Source organism: Saccopteryx leptura, chromosome 3 (assembly GCF_036850995.1).
Source record: "Saccopteryx leptura isolate mSacLep1 chromosome 3, mSacLep1_pri_phased_curated, whole genome shotgun sequence".
NCBI lineage: Eukaryota > Metazoa > Chordata > Mammalia > Chiroptera > Emballonuridae > Saccopteryx > Saccopteryx leptura.
The window spans coordinates 137,979,533-138,004,212 of NC_089505.1; the positions used below are offsets into that span (position 1 = coordinate 137,979,533).

The following is a 24,680-nucleotide window of genomic DNA, read 5'->3' on the forward strand; positions in this document are numbered from 1 at the left end:
TTAAATGTAAATGGATTAAATGATCCAATCAAAAGACATAGGGTAGCTGCATGGATAAGAAAACAGGACCCATACATATGCTATCTACAAGAGACACACCTTAAAACAAAAGATTCACATAGACTGAAGGTATGAAATTCACATAGACTGAAGGATGGAAAAAAATATTTCATGCAAATGGAAATGAAGAAAAAGGTGGGGTAACAATACTTATATCAGACAAAATGGACTTTAAAACAAAGACTATAGTAAAAGATAAATAAGGTCATTACATAATGATAAAGGGAGCAATCCAACCGGAAGATATAACCATTATAAATATCTACACACCTAATATAGGAGCACCTAAATATATAAAGCAGTCTTTGATAGATATAAAGGGCAAAATCAACAGGAATACTATAATAGTAGGAGATTTCAATACTGCACTAACATCACTAGATAGATCCTCAAGAAAGAAAATTAACAAACAGCAGACTTAAAAGATACACTAGATCAACTGGATTTAATAGATATCTTCAGAACCTTTCACCCTAAAGCAGCAGAATATACATTCTTTTCAAGTGCTCATGGTACATTCTCTAGGATAGACCACATGTTAGGGCACAAAAGTGGTCTCAACAAATTTAAGAAGACTGAAATTATATCAAGCACTTTCTCTGATCACAATGGCATGAGACTAGAAATCAACCACAACAGAAAAACTGAAAAATACTCAAACACTTGGAAACTAAATAGCATGTTATTAAATAATGAATGGATTAACAATGAAATCAAAGAAGAAATAAAGAAATTCCTAGAAATGAATGATAATGAGCATATAATAACTCAAAATTTATGGGACATAGCAAAAAAGCAGTACTGAAAGGGAAGTTCATAGCATTACAGGCATACCTTAAGAAGGCATACCTCAAATAAACAACTTAACCCTGCATCTAAAAGAACTAGAAAAAGAACAGCAAGTAAAGCCCAGAGGTAGTAGAAGGAAGGAAATAATGAACATCAGCAGAAATAAATGACATAGAAGCTAAAGAAACAATACAGAGGATCAATGAAACCAGGAGCTGGTTCTTTGAGAAGGTAAACAAGATCAATGAACCCTTAACCAGACTCACCAAGAAAAAAAGAGAGAGGACTCAAATAAATAAAATTACAAATGAGAATGGAGAAATAACAACTGACACAACAGAAATACAAAAGATTGTAAGAAAATACTATGAAGAACTGTACGCCAAAAAATTAGACAACCTAGATAAAATGGACAAATTCCTTGAAACATAAAATCTTTTAACAATCAATCTGAAAGAATAAAAAAACCTAAACAGACTGATTACAATAAATGAGTTTGAAACAGTTATCAAAAAACTTCCAAGAAACAAAAGCCCTCAGCCAGATGGCTTCACTGGTGAATTTGACCAAATATTCAAAGAACTAACTCTATCCTTCACAAGCTATTTCAAAAAATTCAAGAGGAAGGAAGACTTCCAAGCTCCTTTTATGAGGAAAGCATAATTCTGATTCTGAAACCAGGCAAGACAACACAAAAAAAGAAAATTATAGGCCAATATCCCTGATGAATCTAGATGCTAAGATCCTTAACAAAATATTAGCCAACCAGATCCAGCAATATATGAAAAATATCATACATCATGATCCAGTGGGATTTATTCTAGGGAAGCAAGGCTGGTACAATATTGGCAAATCAATCAATGTGATTCATCACATAAACAAAAGGAAGGAGAAAAACCATATGATAATTTCAATAGATGCAGAAAAAGCATTTGATAAAATCCAGCACCCATTCATGATCAAAACTCTCAGCAAAGTGGAAATACATGGAACATACCTCGACATGATAAAGGTCATCTATGACAAACTCACAGCCAACATCATACTCAATGGGCAAAAATGAAAATCAATCTCCTTAAGATCAGGAACTAGGCAGGGGTGCCCCCTTTCACCACTCTTATTCAACATAGTTCTGAAAGTCCTAGCCACAGCAATCAGACAACAAGAAGAAATAAATGGCATCCAAATTGGAAAAGAAGAAGTAAAACTATCATTATTTGTAGATGATATGATATTGTATATAGAAAACACTAAAGTCTCAGTCAAAAAACTTCTGGATCTGATAAATTAATCCAGCAAGGTGGCAGGATATAAAATTAATATTCAGAAATCAAGAAATCAGAGGCATTTTTATACACTAACAATAAACTGTCAGAAAGAGAAATTAAGGAAATAATCCACTTCACTATTGCAACCAAAAAAATAAAGTACCTAGAGTAAATTTAACCAAGGAGATTAAAGACTTGTACTCAGAAAATTATAAAACATTGATGAAAGAAATCAAGGAAGATACAAACAAGTGGAAATAGATACCATGTTCATGGATAGGAATCATAAACATCATTAAAATGTCTATATTACCCAAAGCAATTTATAAATTCAATGCAATATCGATTAAAATACCAATGACATAATTCAAAGATATAGAACACATATTCCAAAAATTTATATGGAACCAAAAAAGAACACGAATAACCTCAGCAATATTGAAATGAAAGAATAAAGTGAGAGGTATCACACTTCCTGATAACAAGTTATACTACAAGGCCATTGTACTCAACACAGCCTGGTACTGGTATAAGAACAGGCATATAGATCAATGGAACAGAACAGATAACCCAGAAATAAACCCACAGCTTTATTGACAACTGATATTTGACAAAGGAGGTAAGAGCATTCAATGGAGTAAAGACAGCCTCTTCAACAAATGTTGTTGGCAAAATTGGACAGCTACCTGCAAAAAAATGAAACTAGACCACCAACTTACACCATTCACAAAAATAAACTCAAAATGGATAAAAGACTTAAATGTAAGCCGTGAAACCATAAGCATCTTAGAAGAAAATATAGGCAGTAAGTTTTCCGACATCTCTCGCAGCAGTATATTTGCTGATTTATCTCCACGGGCAAGTGAAATAAGACAGGATAAACAAATGGGACTATATCAAACTAAAAAGCTTTTGCACAGCTAAAGACAATATGAACAAAATAAAAAGACAAACTACACAATGGGAGAACATATTTAACAATACGTCTGATAAGGGGTTAACAACCAAAATTTATAAAGAACTTGTAAATATCAACACCAGGAAGATAAACAATCCAATCAAAAAATGGGGAAAAGAATGGACACTTCTCCAAAGAGGACATACAGATGGCCAATAGACATATGAAAAAATGCTCACCATCACTAGTCTTTAGAGAAATGCAAATTAAAACCACAATGAGATATTACCTCCCACCAGTAGGAATGGGGCTAATCAACAAAACAGTGCGGAGAAAAGGGAACCCTCCTGCACTGCTGGTAGGAATGCAGACTGGTGCAGCCACTGTGGAAAACAGTATGGAGATTCCTCAAAAAATTAAAAATCAAACTGCCTTTTGACCCAGCCATCCCAGTTTTAGGAATATATTCCAAGAACACCACAGCACTGTTCCAAAAGGAGAAATGCACCCCCATGTTTATGGCAGCATTGTTCACAATAACGAAGATCCGGAAACAGCCCAAGTGTCCGTCAGTGGAGGAGTGGATTAAAAAGCTGTGGTACATATATATATATATATAATGGAATACTATGGAGCCATGAAAAAGAAGGAAATCTTACCTTTTGCAACAACATGGATGGACCTGGAAACCATTATATTAAGTGAAATAAGCCAGGCAGAAAAAGAAAAATATCTTATGACCTCACTCATTTGAGGAATCCAATAAACAATGTGAACTGAGGAATGGAGTTGAGACAGAGGAGAGGTCAAAGGAACCAGAGGAAAAGAGGACAGAGGGAAAGGGGATGAGAGGATGAGATAAACCTGAAAGGAAGGGGGAAGGACACTGTGGGGAGGGGAGCAAGGGAGATGTTGAGGAGAATACGGAGGAGGGGGGGATACCTTGGTGGCGACACTAAAATCTATGTAAACACAATAAATTAAAATCAATAAGAAAAGTGTTTAAATGAAAAAAAAAAAAAAAGATGTGCTAGAATATTAGAATACATTTCAATCTGATTGGATCTTTTTAGGTCAGGTTCTTGTGCCTAAAGAGTCACCATTGTTGGACAGCCCCAAATTCCTCAGGCCCTGAATTAGAGCCAGGGGTGAAGTCAGTTCTATCAGACCGAGTGGCCTATACAAAATGGGAGAGGAATGGACTAGTTATTGGGGCTTGGGGGGTGACCACAATGTCCACTGTGACAATTTTCATATACATAATATTTTTATTGGATTGGAACCTTGATAAGTAAGAGTCGCACAGAGAGCAAAGGATCTAGCTAGAACTGCTTGCTTGGATCCAGAAATAGAGTAGTATGGTGCACTTAGTATCATTAGGAAGTTCCACATGATGGTGCCTCGGGATGTGTGAATGGATGGTGGAAGTAAAGGTTTGAAGTGGCTTGATGGTGAAGAATGTTGAGTTCTATGTGGAAGTGTTTAGATCCCATTCTATAGAATTAGATAACCCAATGTGGTTTTCAAAGACACATAACCTGATAACCTAGAATAGGGAGATATTCTGTGATAGCATAGCCTGATAACCTGGAATAGGAAGAGGCTGAGATAGAAAAACAATTAGGAAGCTGTTTTGAGTTTGTAGCTGAGAAATGATAAGGAACTTATCTGAGTCAGTTCAGGAGACCAGCTGACACCACTTACTGTGGGGTGCTATACCTGTACTTGTCTTTTTCCATGGGTGATTTTGTTGAATGCTCATAAGAAACACAGGAGAAATTCTCTCTCTTAATTTCATAGTTGAGGCAACAGGAGTGAAGGGGTTAAGGAGTTTGCCCAGACTTACCCAGCTAATAAGTCATAGTGACAGAATGCTTTCGCCCAAACCAGGTGGTTCCAGAGCCTATTGTCTTAATCATGATACTACAGGTCTATATATCCAGAGACATGTAGGGGGTTATTCATTAGGCTTTGTTATGACTCAGCTGTTGCTTCCCTGAAATATCACTACCACAATTCTCTTCTCCCCTAATTATCCTTTTGTTTTCTTCACTGGCTTTCTTAACTACAAGTTGGCTTCTGCTCTTTCTTTTCTAAACACTTAATTACTCTTTTGGAGTTTGTTTTCCCTAATGGCGTCATCTATCAACCTTTATGTTGATTTGACCTAAATCTCTTATTTCCAGTCTCAATTTCTCAATCACACTCCTAAAGGTCATCACCTAAAACCTGTGTTTAAAATTAAACTCATATTTTAACTTCAGTTTCTCTAGACGCGCTCTATTAATAGCAAAACTAACTGGTCTTCCAGGCTTTAGGAGAATATTTGACCCTCAAATTCCTTCACCTTTCACACCGTATCAGGCAACCAGTCCAGTCCATTCTTTACCATTGATTCATCTCCCCTTCATAGTCTTTGCTCCCACCCTTGTATTAGCTCTTCCTATCTCTTGCCTGAATTCTTACATTTGTTTCTTAACTCGTCCCTAGCTAATATCCCACATAACCCACCCTGCATACTAATGCCAGAAAGAAAAAAAAAAACCTCTTACACACTGATTTCATCATTTGCTTGCCTTATTTGAGAACTTCAGATTGCTGCTCTATCACCTAATAAATCAAGATTACTGAATCAACTCTAATCCATTCTCTGCCTAAATCTGAAGACCATGCATGGCCCAATTATACTTATTTTATCAAATTCCAATGCCTCTGAAATTGGAACTCTCCACTGTAGTCAATTATCTTATTACTATCATCTCTTTCCCCAACATCTTCTGTCTGTACACATGCATACACCATGCTTCTTTCCATCTGAGCTATTTGTTGCTAATAATGTTCCCCTGGTCTCTTTCTTGGTTCCAGGTGGTCCACATCCCAAGTGGCCTTTTCCCTAATATCTCCAAAACAAAGTTATATCTCCCCTATTTTAACTTTTTCTGCTTACTGCCATTGCCAGAGAAGTATCTGTCATTATTGTCTCTCCAAATGTCTGTGTTAAATGATGTGATGCTTTATGTTAATATGGAAAGCTATTCTATTTACTATTTCAGGTATACATCTTATTTTCCCAGCAGGATAATGAGCTCTGATGTTCAGTTTAAAATGATGTCTTCTACTTTTTCATATTCAGAATGGCAATGTCAGTGCTCAATAAAATCCTGTTGCTGGCTGAAACTATAAACACATATATTTTTTATACTGCGTATATCCCTTTAAGCTTAGCACTTTATCTGAATAGTAGTAAAATAGTTACTGTTCTCTCATTTTAAGAGGCTGTTTCCTTTACCAAATTGAAAATGCAAATATTCCCCAATGCTTCAAACATTCTGCTTTGTATATTCAAACCATACTCAAGTTATACCTTTTAGGGTAATATTTTTAATTATTCTGAGGGAAGAAAAAAAAAGCCCCTGAGGACTAACAGTTTGAAATTGAACAGGACACTGTTGGGAAGGGGGAGGGTCAGGGGTCATCGTCAAACAGACAAAAAACAATGAAGACGATTGTGCCTGAAGATGGTGTTTTTTTTTTTTTTCACGAGACAGTGTGTTGACAGTTTCCTTCCTCTTGGGTCATTGTTGTCTGCTAAATGATCTGTGACAGCAAATTGATCACAAGCTTTTTCATGCAGGAGGAATAATGCAGCCTTTCATTTTGTTACCTCCATTGCCAAATGCTGAAACATTTCTTTGGGAAATTAATGTTAGTTTAGTATATCATTTACTAGTGGAAAGCACTGCCTGGAGCTCTGGAAGCAATAATAGCAGTGATTAATTTATCTTTACCAAGTTTCAGATTTCTCCTTACGAGTGATTGCAAAAGCAGTAACGCATTTGAAAAACTTAGTCTAAAATTAGGTGTGTATAATTATCATTTTAAAAAATGAATGCATTAACACATTTAGATATTGCCTCATTTATTTTAAAAATTTGGTCAAATATTTACTGTGAGACACCTATAAAAATTAATGCCGGCAGACTTGTTCTAACTGAAAAGTTGCTTCTTCCTCCAAAGAGCTAGGAACTTAAAATGGACCACAGACAGAAGGTCTTTTACATTTGGTATTTAAACATCTAAGCCAGTCATTTGGTGATTCCACATGTCTGAAAAATATCCCAAAGTAATGTTTTGTTTATAGAATGTTGAGAATCTATGCAATCTAAGTTTGTAGGGGAAATAAATGGAAAGGTGGTTATTTAAGAGATGATTTCACAGTTCCCGTTTAATACTTTATAACAATCTTTGCTTTCCCACTAGGACTAGTAATATTAGCACAAGGATGGAACAATGCAGGCAGGAATCATGGAAAAGAGTTGTTCTTTCCTCTTTAAGAATGGCCAGGTTCAGTGTCAAAATTAAACTAATCTCAATTCTGGTGTTTCATTTCTCCTCGTAATAAAAAAGAAATAAAGGTGATTTTACTAACCTTTGGCATAGCCATTTAAGAAAATTGTTTATTATAGAATAAAGAAAATGTTTAGGTATGATCCTTCCTTTCCTTGAAGTCCTCTTTTAGGTAGTCATGAAAGGCAGATAGCTGAAACCTATATTTTTTTATTTTAGAATATACACATGGGTGCACATTTCCTTCTATTATTAAAAAAAAATGATTTAGACAGGCTTTCTTTTATGTTATTTGTGTGTATTAGTGGAGGAATTAATACATTAGGTTTGTCAGAAACTGTAAATCAGCTTAATGTCTTGTGACAAGATATTGTTATCTGAAACAGTCCACTCTGATAAAATAATTTTAAAAAGCAAACTTACAAACTACTCCTCATTGTCTGATTTTCATTTATATTTTCAGACCAATTAAAATTTCATTTGATGATTACTACAAGACCTGGTCTCAAATAGCTACATCGAAAGCTGCAGAAAGTTACAGAACTCCATGTAAGGTGATCTAGTCTTACCCTGTGTCCTTTCGGCATATATTAATATCTTCATTGTTCTCAGCTTGTCTTGATTTTAAAGACTAATTGACAAATATTTTCAATTTGAGGGTGCTAAACTACTCTGTTTGCTGTATATACTAATCATCAACTTAATTTAGTTTCTCTTTTGTATTGAACCCTTCACTGAAGTCTGATTAAAAGCTAAAAGAAAAGATAGGCAATGAAGGAATAAAAGACGGAGGTTTATTTTATTCTCTTCACCCCAGAAAGAAGCCTTCATAAAGGAGAAACTTTTTGTATTCTAAACACTGTTATCCTCAATGCCAGAGAAAGTATTAAGTAAAAACACAGCAAAAAACATATAAACTTAGGGCTTTCAGTTATATCAATCTAAGGCAAAATCTGTTACCATCATACATTAGGATTTAAAAAGACAGAAAGGGGTGAGCTGGATGACTTTCTGATCCCATTTAATCAAATTTTTAGAGTACTGTTCCATTATTTGGATCAAAATAGGTTATCTAGTGTACACACACTGAAATATGATTTTGCTTTAGTTATTGTGCTGAATGGTGCATTCTAAAATTACAGTGACTTCCTAATTCCCAGATTCAGTGATTATTTTTTAGACTTTATCTTGCACTCTCATCAGCTGTTCTGCCTTTGCATTAGATGGCACCATATTCATCCACGGGTTTCCCCCTCCCTTACTTAGTGCTCCTCTGCCTCTTTCCTCAGAAAAAGCTTCACTGTTTGTTCTACTCTCCCCACTCTTCCTGGGAGACCTTGTCCACCACCCTGCTTTTCATTAGCCTACCTTCCAGTCATTCCCTAAAGCCTCACACTAGCCAGGCCCCCGCCTGAGTTCTGCATGCATATTTAGAACTGCTCATTGGACATCTTACCTCCATGTGTTCAGGTATCTCATACTTACCATGCCCCAAAGTGAACTCAGTATCTTCAGTGGTGGGACTCAGCTGGTTCGCATAGGTTCAGCAGAATCAATACCTAATTTTTTGTTGAGTTTTGCAAACCGGTTGTTAAAATGGCACTTGTAATCAGGGTTCTCTCCAAGGTGAGCACCTGGGCAGCCACCCAAAGTAGAAATCACAAATTTACATTCCTTACTCTTTTGTAACATTCATCTGCAAAACAGCGTATTCTAAGTGCCCGTAGTGATGTTCATTCCATTCATAGGTAAAAAAAAAATTGCAAGTGAGGACGCCAATCAAGCAATATAGAAATATCTTAAACAACAGTTTTGTTGTTTTTTGTCACGTATTATTTAATATTTTTAATTAGTATTTTAAAACTCTTTCTTATAACATAATCTAGTTTTGTGTACATCTTTTGTTATTTTTATTTAAGTATTAAATGCATGAAATAATAAACTGCCTTTCGTTATATTGTTTTTATACTTAAAACTGTCATTAGGGCAGAGAACTGGTTGCTAAATTATTTGAATCCCAGCACTGACTACCTTTCCCTAAAACCAGTCCTTCGTTACCACTCTTGGTTAGTGGAGATATCTCCACTATTGCATTTACTTGCCTGAAGTGGAATCACCCAAGTTGCTAAGACCCCTTCGTCTCCTCATTAAGCCTGGTTGATTTTATCTCCTGTAGCATCATGAATGTTTTCCCTCCACTCCACCCCACTCCATGATCCCTGCCTTAGTTTGTGGTCTCATCAGATTTCAAGTCATCATTGTGATGGTCTCCTAATTGGTTTCAATAGAACAAAATATCGCACGTAAAAAGTTTCTAGTTTTAAGGCACAAATTACAGCAAAAAGTGGTACTATTTTTAATAAATATTTAAAAAGTAAAAGTTAGATCATGACTAAACATTACCTTTCTCACTCACTCATAGATTAGTGGTTAAGTGAAATAACTTAATTCCCTGGTCGAATAGGTAAGTTGGTTAGAGCGACATCCCAATACACAAAATTTGCGGGTTCGATCCCCAGTCCCTCCCTCCCTCCCTCCCTCCCTCCCTCCCTCCCTCCCTCCCTCCTTTCCTCTCTTTCTAAAATCAATCAATCAATAAAATAAAATAATTTATAAAAAGAAAAGGTGCTTAAGAAACAGTTTTTAGTAACTATCAGTATAAAGAATTTTATTATTTTTGATAGATGAGTACATGAATGTATACTTTATTTCAGAGATTAGTGGTTGGGTGCTGGTTAGTCAATTCAGCAAACATATCTTGAGTACCTACTATGTGTGAGGCACTGAAGAGCTCAGCTGCATTCCAGGAGGCAATAACCAATGACAAACACAGTGTGCAGAGGCAACTGGCACATTCTAGGGAACAACTCAGCATCCAGCCCCTTCAACCAGAAATCTAACCGATTGGTAGAGGATGGTTCTTTATGGAATAACATGTAAACACAGAGTCAGTTGGAGACTCCAGACTGCTAGAAAAAGAAATAATCGAAGCACATGCTAATACTAAACAAACTTTGGAAATGACTGGTTTGCAAAAAACCAATCATTAAAGAGTGGAAGGATAATGAAGCACCACCAACTGCAGTTTCTTCTTCAAAAGAGTTTGATATAAAAAATTTGAATTTGGTTCCTGTTTCTGTATCTGTCATTAACCTAGAATGTAATCCGTCCCTCTTTGTGAAGGCAGTGGCTGATAATGGTTACCTCCAGCCCAGAAGAATTTCTGAGACTTTGATTCTAGCCCTTGGTGCAATATTTCACAATCACCCTGCCTCTTCTTCCCCTAGGGATTTGTTATAAGAATGTTTCAAGAGCTTTCCTTCAATAATAATGAGCACTTAATTTAAAAAAATAAATGTAAACCTCACATCTGCTGCTGGCCATTTTGTCTTTGGATAATTCAGCTGGATGAGATCCAATACTTTTTTTTTTAATGGCCTAATTTCCTGGCAATAATAAAGATGAAGCTTCTAGATTATAGAATGTTTCTTCAACTATTCAGAAATAAAAGGGAAACTTCTAATAACTTCATTTTCTGCAGTTACATTCTTATCACTGGAAAGATTATTAAGCTCTTATGCATATTTTTAAAAGCTTTTTATTTTATGAATAGTGATGAGTGGTTATATTTTGAGTGGGATAATAACTCTTTTCCATATCTTTGTGCCACAAATCTATCCATAGTCATGTACATCATAATACATAATAGTAAGTTTATCCTTATATAATACAGTTTACTGAGTATATTCTATATTATGTTTTTAATCATCCCAATGTTATTCTTTTATTTATTTACAACCAATATTTATTAAAAATATAATATATGCACAGTGGTATATCAACTCTACAAGGTAGGCATTATTAATATTACTCTGTTTTGCAAATGAGAAAATCAAGACCAGGGAATCTAAGTAATTTACTTAAGGTCACACATGTAAGAAGGAATACCATTTATTGGTAAAGGGTGTAAATTCTGGAGCCAGAGGTTTAATCCTGACTCTACCATCTATAAGCTGTATGACCTTAGGTAAATTCCCTAACCTCTCTGTGTCCCACAGTTCCTTATCTATAAGAATAATTACAGTACATGCCTCATAGGTTGAAATACTAACACTGGCACCTAGCACAGAGTAAGTGTTCTATAAGTGTGGTTATTATTAATTAGTACAAATAGACTGTGGCCCAAGGACTTGAACCAGATTTTCTGACTTGACATTTGTTGTTTCCTATCACAGTGTACTGCCTTTATAATATGATATAGAATATTTCTTTATAGCCTGATATTTAAATTCCAACTCTGAAACATATGCAGTACATTTTCTAATAATTATAATTATTAGTTCATAATCATAGGCAATCATATGGGAAAATGTATGGATGATCCGCTGTTCTCTGTCCATCACTACAGAATGGCAAATTAAAAGTTTGGCAGAGAATAAACCACTACATCTGGTTGTGGGCAACAGCACCTTAACGACAGAATATGATCCCCATAAGGAAATGTTTATGTTAGAGGAAAAGAATTCCTTCAGACCAGTGTACCCTGTAATATTGAGCAGAGGCTTCCTGATGTTTGCTGTCATCAAGACAGACCAAACAGCCTGAAGCATCCTGGGGATGCTTGCTTTCACCCTAGGAGACTTTCATTCTTTGAGTCTTTGAACCAGAAATAAGGGCAAGTGTCTCCAAACTGCATTAGATGCAAGAGGCAGTACCATCTAATTCTCATGCATGGTTCTAAGTCTTGACTGCTCATTGGAACCACCTGAGGAGCTTGTAAAATTTCCCATGGAAAGGGCACACCCCCAGACCAATTACATAAAGATCTCTGGGAGCAGGACCAGGCAGCAGTAGCTCTTAAAGCTCCCTGGGTGATTACAGTATGCAACCAGGGCTGGAAAGGCTCTAGTCACTAGAGTCTAGTGGAAGAGCATGATGTCAGAAGTTAGAGACTCCTCAGCCCTGTGCTAGTTTGTCACATACCGTGAAGTGAATTTAGGTTAGTCATTTAATGCTTTGTACTTCATTTTTCATTTCTATTCATTGCCAAAAACATTCTACTCTTAAGTTTCTCTATGAATAATATGAGATAATACGTGTGAAAATAAAACCTGCTAAAGCAAGTTGGTGCTATTATATTTCTTTGGACACAGCAGTCCTAGCAGTAGAAATTTTTTTAAAAGATCAACCTATACAGATGTTGGATAAGAGGTGTGTCGTGGCAAAAACAAACAAACAACAACAACAAAAAAAAAACAGTAAAAGCGACGTCTGATAATCCTTGGAAGGGAAAAACAAAGAACTTTATTATGGAAGCAATAGAGGATGATTTTCTACCACAGACTACAAAACTGGCACAAAGACAAGATATGGTAGCGATGGGGGAACTTCAACTCGAAGAATTTCTGACAGAATTACTGGTCCTTCCTTCCTGTGCTCCCATGCTCTCTCTCTCTCTCTCCTGTCCTCACTCCTCCATTACTGTCCTCCATTCAACATGATTTATTGAGCATCTTCTATCTCTGGACAATGGGCTGTGTGATGAAGACAGAAAGATAAGTATTGTTATAATGTTTTAAGGAGTTTATAGTCAGGTGGTCGGAGACAGATAAATGAAAAAATTATAGGGCGAATATAGGAAGGGTTAAAAGTTTGTACAAATACTGTAACTTTTTAAGATCTCTCAGATAATAGAGAAAGTAGTGATAATAAGTCAATGATATCAAGTTAATGGGAATAGTCAGGAAATGTGGCCATGCCATTTGGGGTTTCATAATAGTATATAAGAGACTGCCTTACATATTCATATAGAAAATGAAGGAAAGACAATTTCAAAAAGTTAAGGGAAGATACAAATTATCCTTCATTAGAAACCTCTAATTTTAAATTTTGTCTACGTAATAATAAATAGTCACAATGAGAAGACATTACTCTAGCTTTCTGTTTGTTCATCTGTAAAGTGGGTATTATAATGGTAACCACTGCATTCATACTTTACATGTTCCCACTGTTTAGAAATAACTCTATTAACATTAGTTATTATAATCATCTGAAGGAAATGAGGAATAACTCTTGGGAGCTCAGATTTCCTTCTTCAATGGAAGAAAGGAGAATATATCCAAATACCAATAAAAACAGTATTAGTAAAACCTATACAAATATATATGTAGTAAATTTGCTTATGTGTGTTTGTAGAAAGAAAAGAAATTAGAGGATAAATAGGAACATTACTACCAAAAATATGCAATATTAAAAGATGAATACTATTCAGTTTAAATGTTTTTTCTATCAACGACTAATTTAATCAACCAAGAACAATTAACCATTGTTAAGAAGGAAGTGCCAGATACCGGCAAGACTAGTTGGTTAGTTTAAGTTTGTAAACCTAGGACAATTAAAAGAAACAGGGAGGTGATAGATGATAGATAGATAGATAGATAGATAGATAGATAGATAGATGATAGAAAGAAAGAAAGAAAGAATATGTGTATTTGATCTGGCTTAATTATATTTCAAGTAAGAACTACCAGGGCTTTAAGCTTAATAGATGTCAATAAATTTTATGTGAATTTAAAGGCTTAAGTTTCATAATTCACCACAAAAGTAAGAACCAGTGGTGTAATGTGATTTCCAGAAAATAATGCAGGTAAGAGCTAAATTGATAGAAGTGTAGCACACAGCTTGAGAAAGGTAGTAACTAACTTGCATCTTTGCTATTCTAATGAAACCAAGGTCCTGAGCTGGTTCTAGATGCAAACTTTAATAGGAGCATCAACAAATTCCATTGCTAGGCCTGACCTGTGGTGGCTCAGTGGATAAAGCATTGACTTGGAATGCTGAAGTAATTGGTTCAAAACCCTGGGCTTTCCTGGTCAAGGTACATACGGGAGTTGATGCTTCCTGCTCCACCCCTTTCTCTTACTCTCTCTCTTCTCTAGAATGAATAAATAAAGTCTTAAATTTTTTTTTCATTGCCAAGATGATGAGGATGGTTGGGTCTCTAGAAAATCATGTCTTAAGAAACAGTTGTAGGAATTGAGGCTGCCCTGAGAGCTATCTTCAAATATTAAAGGGGCTTTCTCCCATGGGGGAGGAATGGGCTTACTATTGCTCCAGAGGTCAGAACTAGAGCCAATGGGAACTCAGCACGCAGATTAAGGAAGAACACTGTGATTTACTGTCAGTGGAGCAGGCAGTCTCCCAACAACAAAAAAGAGAGTTTTTGTTGTTGGCAAAGGATTTATTTAGAGGCTGAATGATCATCTGTTGCAGATTCTTTGGGAATCAAGATCTGTAATGTCACTTTGAACTCCAAGATTTTATTTTACTCTTAATACTTAAAGTACTGAATTAGAATTTTGTTAAATTATGGTATCTGTAGTTTCTATATGAGTTATTTTAACACCGTCTTCATTACTGTAAATGATACATAAACAAATGTCATTACAATGAAAAGTTTGAAGTCATAATGTACTTAATTCAAACAATATACAATATTACCAAGTTCAGTTAAAAGGAAGAAATATGAAATGTGTGTGAGCGTTATCATATCACTTAAAGTATATAGTATACATCATTGCCACATATCAACTTAAGGGAAGTGGATTCTTTTAAACTTTGCACTATTATTTTTAAAATGTGTGCATAGCTCCTTTTTTATACTCTAATTTCAGTGCTTGAAGATCCAGATTTCATTGGACAGTATTTTGAATGGAAGAAAAGGAATCTAAAACATCATAAAGAATGGAATTTAAAGTAAGTAATTTTTAGTGTCTAGAACCGTGATGGTGAACCAGCACCTGACAGGCGTAGCCATTTTTGATGACACACGGCTGTATGCAGCTGCATACCACAGAAGTATGGGGCCGCATGCCGAGAAGGACATTTCATCCTCGGCTCCTGCATGGCCAGGTGCAGTAGCCGAGGATAAAACATTTGCTGTAGTGTAGATATTCTGTGCCGGAGGTCTGTAAGCCAAAACCACAGAACTCCGGCACAGAGCGTCTAGTTCTGGGACTTCTGGTTAGGCCGTTAGGGGATCTTTGACCTCACTTCCAGCCGGCGGAGCAGGGAGCAGCGGAATGCCGTGGGGGACACATCTCTGGGGGCCCTGTGATCGCCATTACCAGCAACCACATAACCACAGCAACCATCATCCAATCTACTGTTCTGGGGTGTCGTGGATTTCTAATTGACCATCATTACTGAGATAAATGACGGGGAGGCTGGGAGAGGCGAGGGCCTGTGCTATGGGTTCCGTTTCCGCCATTAGAAATAGCGGCAGCCATCTTAATTTACATAAGATGAAACTTGCAGAATTTCAAGACAGCATCCGGGCTCAGGTGTTTGTCGACTTGAGGTCAAAGCTTGAGAATCTGGAAAGGTGCCGCTTGGAAAATCAAGAAGAGTGCCACTATGAACAGGAAATTTGGAGTGCCTAGAACCGATTACCAGACACTTTTAGCACCCTGAAAAATATAGCAATGGCTTTATTCACAATTTTTTTTTCTACGTACTTTTGTGAGACCTTATTCTCAGCGTTAAATAATATCAAGACCAACAAAAGAAACAGATTGATAGATGAAGTTGGTAGCGCTTGCTTGGGCTTGAAGTGTACAAAATACCAACCTTCAATTGAAGATTTAGCCAATGAAACTCAGCAACAAAAAAAGTCACTAATTGGCAGGTTAGTTAAAGAATTCCCCCTCCCCCTCACTTATCTTAGTTTACGGCACCCCACACAACTTAAATAATATCAAGACCAACAAAAGAAACTGACTGACAGATGAACAAAGAAGTCACTAAGCAGGTAAGTTAAATAATTAGTTTTTGGTTTATTAAATAGTTATATATTACAATTATGCATTTTTGTTATTTAAACTATAAATATCGCAAAATTATGGTTTTTTTCTCGAAGTGATGTACCACCCGAGTTATGCTCGGTTTTTTGGCGAATTTTAACACACCAAGCTCAAAAGATTGCCCATCACTAGTCTAGAATACATTATTCTATTAACTTGAAATACCTACTATTCCACCTTGGCCAGTTGGCTCAGCAGTAGTGTCAGCCCAGCATGGGGAAGTCCCAGGTTTGATTCCCAGTCAGGGCACACAGGAGAAGCAACCATCTGCTTCTCCACCCCTCCACCCCCTCACTTTCCCTCCCGCAGCCATGCCTTGAATGAGCAAGTTGGGCCCAGGCACTGAGGATAGCTTCATGGCCTCACCTCAGGTGCTAAAATAGCTGGTTGCCAAGCAATGGAGCAGTGGCTCCAGATGGGCAGAACATCAGCCCCAGATGGGGGTTGCTGGGTGGATCCTGTTGAGTCACTTGCGGGAGCCTGTCTCTCCGTCTCCCTGCCTCTCACTTGATTAAAAAAAAAAAAGGAAAGACTATTCCACTTTCTACTATCTAACTGAACCATTAGAAGAAGAAACCCTTTGGAAAAAACTTACACTTTTTTCTAAACATAAAAATAAGAACTACAATTTATTTCCTTTCATATGAATCCAGGTAGGAAACATCTCTGCTACCTATTGGCTGCCAAAAATGGATATAGGACATGAGCTATGGTGCAGGAATCTCACTATGCCCTGCCCATTAATTCTCATTTCTATTCACATTATCCTTATCAACATGACTTAGAAATAGAGGGAAAAAACTTTTTAAACTGTTTATGTATCATCAAATAGCTTTTCTTCTTATAGTTCCAGATATTTTTCCTCTTCCACAGATTTCTCACTCAGGAGCCAAATATATTACGTCTAATGAAATACATATGTAGTAAAACATAAAAATAAATTATGATAGTATCTTCAGAAATCATTGACTCTTAAACAACATTAAGGAAGGAATCTCAGTCTCATCTTGGGTCTTGACTTCTGAAGGCAGTTTTTCTGCTTCATCAAGCTAAGGATTTGCTCTCAGCGCCGTGGGGTTGACTAGTTTGTAGTAGTCTTCATTCTGGTGGGCTCGTTTCCATTAAAGGGCTCATTGAGTGTCTACCACAAAGCAAGGGGAATTAAAAATCACATCTTATGCATTTACCTCACTTTTAGTTCTTTGACTTGTTAGCAGTGTGATTTCTTTTCTAGTTGGAAATACAGGATTAGGAAACATAATGTGCTGTATTTTGAATTTGTATAGGAATTGAAGTTCTTAAAATATACTTTCCTACCCTTTAACATCAGAGTTCAGATTGGTTTTTCATTTGGATATTCTTTTTCCAGTTAACTCTTCCAGCAGCTTTCCTTTAAGCCAAAGTGGGGAAAAGCTTTTGCATTAGATATTTTTCTGGTTTCAGAATAAATTATAGGCAGTAGAAAAGTTTTCATTAAGCAGAATTTGAAATACATGCATGCTTTTTTTTCTTAAAGGCATGTTTTAAGTTTCATTTAGTTAAAGAAACTTACTTAGAACATAAGGTTAATTTCGCTTTGACGTGACTTCCTTTTTTATTTCCTTTAAGATAACTGCTTTGCTTTACTTGTTTGATCATTGACTCATTATGTAATGCCAGCATCCCACAGAACCCCCAAATTTAGAAAAAGTAGGACCATGTCATTTTCAACTTATCCATCCACTTCTATATATGGCTGAAATAATTGTGAGTTGTTTGAGTGCTAGAATATTTTTCCAAATACATTATTTTGAAGTTATAGGTCAAATTATCATGTGCATGGGGACCCTGTCAGAATAGAACTCTCACACCTTGTGCCATCTGGTGGTTGATGAGAATATGTTTAGGTTAGATAATATTTGCTGCTTTTAAATTTTGGAGTTGGTTAGTAAAAAATAAAAAAACACACTAAATAAAGTTTTTAAAAGATATATCTATCTGTATACTTTTATTGTGGCATAAATATTTGAGTATACAAAAATATAAAGTATGGTGGAACCAACTTATTTTTAGATAATTATTAAAAGTCTCAGTCATCAAAATACATGAGATGTAATAAAGTGGTCAATTTATACCAACTTTAAGTAGAAAATGTTTGAAGAACTATGCAAGTGAGTAACTATCTATGCATGCAATGTCATGCTATTATGCATCTTTCTGTTTTTAAGTTTGAAAATGCTTTTCTTACATTGAAAGTTTCTATTAAAAAAGCAAAAGAGCAAATGCAAATTGAGAATCTTTCATCTGTACAGCATTGAGGAAAAAGAGACCTGTCTTTCCTGCTTCATATTCTTCCTCCTGCTGTCCTCCCATCCTCTCTTCAATCAAGTCCCAATTCTTAAGCCACACTACATTCTCTTTTCTATTATTTGGGGACAGAAGATCTTTTCACCACTGTGTGCCTTCTGCCTGGGATATCTTGCCTATCTTGCCCTGTATGGTCGTTGCTGGTGGCCTGGAGTCAGGATTTGGTCTGAGGTAAAAGGCGGAATGTGGAGTGTTTAAATGCAGGGGCACTGGAGCCAGACTGCCTAGGGTGTATCCTGGCTCTGCCAATTACTCACTCTGTGACTTTGGACAAGTTATCTGAATTCTTTGTGCCTCAGTTTCCTTCTCTGTTAAACATCAGTGATTACTGTACCTACCTCCCCTGGAGGTTGGTTGTGAGGATTAAAAAGATACATGTAAAATGCTTCAAATTGTATCTGGAATGTAGTAAGTATTCATAAGGTTCTCTGTTATTCATGCTCTTTCTACTATGGCTCTAGTTCAAGTTTTAGATGGAAATATCTTTCTTTGGAGGTAGCATGTGGGAAGAGCAGAGGCCTTAGAGTGATAGATGTTGCAGAAATTCCTACTCACAGTGAACTTGTTTCCTCATCTGTTGAATATAGATAACATCACCTGGCTTGTAAATTGGTTTTGCATTTGATCTCTTGAATGAGATTGTGTATATGTAATTATATAGCATTGACATATGAACATTCAATAAATATTAGTTCATGGGAGGAGGGCAAAGATAAAAGTCCATGCTTACCAACTTTTCAAATAAAAATAATCTGTCAGAAACACATAAAAATTGTAAAACTTTTTCAAGTTAGGAAAGAATGCCTAGTATGGCCACATGTATTTTAATCTCATTAGATGCATTTGTTTTTTTCCTTCTCCACTGCGCCTCCACCATCTCTTCAGCCTGGCAAAGTATTTCCCAAGGATGGCATGAAGCTCTGGCTCTGTCATCTCTTTGTGAAAGGGTCCTTGACATCCTCTTCTTCCATGGCACTCTGTCCCTAGCTCTTTTAGCCCCTTCTGTGTGAGGCTTCATCTCTTTATGAAGAGTGAGCAAGGCAGGGCCGTTCTTGTCACTTTATATTCTCCAAACTTAGCACAGTACCTGGCCAACTAACAGAAACTCAATTAGTGTTTGTAGAATGATGTACACTTACCCTGTTTTCCCACTTAATAGGATTAAATGTGAAGACAATTCATTTTGAGAAAAATAAAGTGTAGGTACTGACTTCTATTAAGACCCATTCTAATGTAGAGATTATTCTTCTATTTTGGGAATTCTAAGGATGTAGCTGTAGAACACTGATTGAAAACTGGAAATAATGACTGTCATGAATATTTTATGCAAATTCTTAAGTTCCACACATGTTTTTGGTTAGCATTAATAGGGACCCATTGGCATTATAAGCAGCTTATAAATATTCATGAATCGATCATTTGGTTTGGGGTTCATTTCTAAGGCTTTTTTTTCTCTTTACTATTGCCTTGCCTGTCTTTTGGCTATTCGTGGAAATGCTTTATTCCAACCAAGACATAGGAAGAATATATGTGTCTTGAGTCTAATCAGTAGTTTGTATTTACTTTCCTTGGAGAAATCGTGAAAGATACAAAATCAGAAAGCAATACAAGCTGGGTTTTGTTTTTTTCTTATGTACATATACAACCATTTTTATGTCATACTCCATAGCTAGTGATTGCTTATGTGGTCATGGAAAAATCTGTGCCAGTAGTCTAAGCTTTGTCAGCCAGAAAGTTGCCTAAATAAAAGTTATCAGTTCTGCAGAAGTTTTACATTCTATGTAGCTTTTGAAAAGAATATTGCTCTTCTCTATCCATAGGCGCTACAGAGGGAACAGGAACTAACACGGCAAAGCACCTATCAGGTGCTGGGAATTCTCCCTTCATTTCCTAATGTAATAGTGGCCACACTGTGGAGTTGATGGTTATATCTCTGAGTATACACACACATCTCTCAGCGTAACTCCCAGTCACACCCACCAGCGTTCTACAGACCAGAGGTCAACCTACACACCAAGTCAAAGCGCTTTCATCACAGCTTTACAACAAGGTTCTTAGCCTCCCTTTACAACTAAACTGTCACCCTTTATTTTCTCTACAGAAGTTATGGTAAAGTAGAGGCAGCCATTATATACAATTTATTAATAAGGGAAACGAGGCACAAAGAGATTAACCAATTTGCCTCAAGTTATTGACAAGCACATATTGTATTTTAAAACTAAAACTAAATTACTTCCTATACCCCAATAGATATATGCTTATTTCAAAGCTTAAAATTTTCAGGTAAGTGTAAAAATATTGCTTATCCAGTTATAAACACTAATCAAGTCTGCCTTCTATGGAAAATTTTGTGGGGTTTTGTTTGTTTGTTTGTTTGTTTTGGTCAATCTCAACTTCTATCATTAAATAATATTACTTCCTTTCTCCTTCTATATGTAAAAAATTAATGTATGCTATAACAAATACAAGCATAAAATCTTCTTATATTTATAATATGTACTCTGAACTTAGTTTGACTACTTTTTAAAGTAAAGACTTAATATATATTATTTCTAAGTTCCTGTAGTACCTTCTTCTGTAGGTATTTTAACTCACAAAAATAGGTGATCTTCCTTTAGCATAACTATGATTCTACTTTCTCCAGTTATATAGAAAATATTTATGCTCAGTACATTAATTTAATGTGTGTTTGTGCTAGTCTTTCAGAATTATTGAAGTGAAGCATTGTTTTTATAGGTTTACATAATTATATATTTAATGCATTTTTAAGGAGGAATGCCAGTTTTTTATTCCCCAAAGCTTAAAGCTTGAATGCCATCTTGTGGTTAAAAGGAGAATTGGCATTAGCATGATCCCTTTAAAAATATAGACATGGAAAAAATATAGACAAAGGGGAAAATCTCTTTCTAAAAATAATTTCTTCCAAGCAACTGCTTAATCTCTACTTGGATGTTTTTAGAGAAAAAAAAATCGCTACTTCAGGAAGCATTCAGATAGCTTAAATCTTCTTATTTTTAGCTTAATTGTAACACCTTCTGATATTCAATCATCTAGATTCACTCATATAAATATAACAGATTTTTATTGAACACCTGCTATGTACTTTTACATTGGTCTGCAAAAGCATCCATAAAATAAAAAACTGTCTCCATTTTATTTTAATATTTTAAAAGGAGTACAGAAAAATAATTAAAATATTTCTCTAAGGTTATACACTCAGCGACAGAGCTCAAATTAAAACCCAGGCCTACCAGATGCTACAACTTAAGCATTTTTCTACTAGATCAAGCATCAGCCCAGACACCGAAAACCCAGGGATATTGCTGGGTATGGGCAGAAGACATGATGACTCAAGGGACATTCTTATGGCAAAAAGGAAAATATCACCACTTGTCCTTGGGAGCAACACAAATAAGTCTCTTCTGTTTTGTGGAATTGCTCTTTAAGTCTCAGAAAATAGCTATCTTTCTCCCACTCCCCCTCAAATTTTCTCTTTTTCTGAATAAACACACTTAAAAGGAGGTTCTTAGACTCTTTTCAAAGCATGTATGGGGGCTTCACTGCAGGCTAATCTCGGATACCAGCAAAATGTCTGAGAATTCAGCTCAGTTCTGGCACTGTCTACCGGGAGATAACATCAGGTCCACAGGTAAGGGACTCAGTCCCACAAGACCATCGTCCACTCAAACACCAGTTGCAAACTCAGGTTGTTAGCTGCACTTCTGAGTGACTGGCTAAAGTTTAGAAGTTCCCATGCACCCCTCCTCAGGTTTGGTTAATTTGTTAGAATGACACACAGAACTCAAGAAAACCTTTTTGCTCACTAGATTACAGATTTATTACAAAGGATATGAATCAATGGCCAAATGAAGAGATGCATAGGGCAAGGCCCCTGAAGAAGCTTCTGTCCTCATAGGGCTTGGGGCCCAGCCCAGGGGCACATGGAAGCATAGTTCCCAAATGTGGAAGCTGTCTGGGAGGGAAAAAAGGAATGTACGAGCTAGCTGTTGTTATTTGGGTTTCTAATGAAGGCTTCATTATGTAGTTATAATTGAGTAAGTTATTGGCCATTAGAGATTGATTCAACCTCAAGCACCTCTTTCCTCTTCAGAAATTAGGGGGTGAGCCTGAAACTTCCCATCCTCAAACCACATGGTTAACTCCTATTGGTAACCAGCCCCCATCCTTGGGTAGGGTCCAAAGTCACCTCATTAACCTCATAACAAGGGATACCATTGCTGCTGTTGTCACTTAGGTAATTCCAAGGGGGTTTGGATCATATGTATATCCTTTTCAACTGTTTTTGGAAATGAATTAAGTATTTTTTATTTTCCCCTTCTATAGATATAATTCATTTATTAATTTTTTTCTCAGAATGTAGCCCCAAGACTTACATAGATTTCTGCTTGTAGCACAGGATCTAGTAGAGCCTCCTGTGTTATAAACCCCATGGCTGAAGGGTGCTTTCCCCTTCATCTATCTTCAATAAGAGTGGTTGCATTAGCAAGTCTAAAATACATATTGGGCCTTTTTTCTTTTTTAAGAAAATCGCTCTTTTGATTCTCCCACATGGAACACTTTTTTTTTTTATAATAATTTTATTTTTTTAATGGGGTGACATCAATAAATCAGGATACATATATTCAAAGATAACAAGTCCAGGTTATCTTGTCGTTCAATTATGTTGCATACCCATCACCCAAAGTCAGATTGTCCTCTGTCACCTTCTATCTTGTTTTCTTTGTGCCCCTCCCCCTCCCCCTTTCCCTCTCCCATTCCCCTCCCCACCACCCCCCGTAACCACCACACTCTTATCAATGTCTCTTAGTTTCACTTTTATGTCCCACTTACGTATGGAATAATGCAGTTCCTGTTTTTTTCTGATTTACTTATTTCACTTCGTATAATGTTATCAAGATCCCACCATTTTGTTGTAAATATTCCGATGTCATCATTTCTTATGGCTGAGTAGTATTCCATAGTGTATATGTGCCACATCTTCTTTATCCAGTCATCTATTGACGTGCTTTTTGGTTGTTTCCATGTCCTGGCCACTGTGAACAATGCTGCAATAAACATGGGGCTGCATGTGTCTTTACGTATCAATGTTTCTGAGTTTTTGGGGTATATACCCAGTAGAGGGATTGCTGGGTCATAAGGTAGTTCTATTTTCAGTTTTTTGAGGAACCACCATACTTTCTTCCATAATGGTTGTACTACTTTACATTCCCACCAACAGTGGATGAGGGTTCCTTTTTCTCCACAGCTTCTCCAACATTTGCTATTACCTGTCTTGCTAATAATAGCTAATCGAACAGGTGTGAGGTGGTATCTCATTGCAGTTTTGATTTGCATTTCTCTAATAGCTAAAGAAGATGAGCATCTTTTCATATATCTGTTGGCCATTTGTATTTCTTCCTGGGAGAAGTGTCTGTTCATATCCTCTTCCCATTTTTTTTATTGGATTGTTTGTTTGTTTGTTGTTGAGTTTTATGAGTTCTTTGTATATTTTGGACATTAGGCCCTTATCTGAGCTGTTGTTTGAAAATATCATTTCCCATTTAGTTGGCTTTCTGTTTATTTTGTTATCAGTTTCTCTTGCTGAGCAAAAACTTCTTAGTCTGATGTAGTCCCATTCATTAATTTTTGCCTTCACTTCTCTTGCCTGTGGAGTCAAATTCATCAAATGCTCTTTAAAACCCAGGTCCATGAGTTGAGTACCTATGTCTTCTTCTATGTACTTAATTGTTTCAGGTCTTATGTTTAGATCTTTGATCCATTTTGAGTTAATTTTAGTACAGGGGGAGAGACTGTAGTCCAGTTTCATTCTTTTGCATGTGGCTTTCCAGTTTTCCCAGCACCATTTATTGAAGAGGCTTTCTTTTCTCCATTGTGTGTTGTTGGCCCCTTTATCAAAAATTATTTGACTCTATATATTTGGTTTTATATCTGGACTTTCTATTCTGTTCCATTGGTCTGAGTGTCTATTTTTCTGCCAATACCATGCTGTTTTGATTGTCGTGGCCCTATAATATAGTTTGAAGTCAGGTATTGTAATGCCCCCAGCTTCATTCTTTTTCTTTAGGATTGCTTTGGCTATTCGGGGTTCTT

At 36.3% G+C, this 24,680-nt stretch overlaps 1 protein-coding gene across 1 annotated transcript in view; it reads left to right on the forward strand.

Moving 5' to 3' along the window:
- Positions 1-15,121, forward strand: part of UBE2U (ubiquitin conjugating enzyme E2 U) — a 60,058-nt gene extending 44,937 nt beyond the window's left edge. Inside the window, exons 7-8 of the mRNA XM_066376486.1 lie at positions 7,826-7,911; positions 15,036-15,121. Coding sequence (XP_066232583.1) covers positions 7,826-7,911; positions 15,036-15,121 — 172 coding nt within the window. The remainder of the gene's footprint in view (positions 1-7,825; positions 7,912-15,035) is intronic.
- Positions 15,122-24,680: the final 9,559 nt, after the last annotated feature.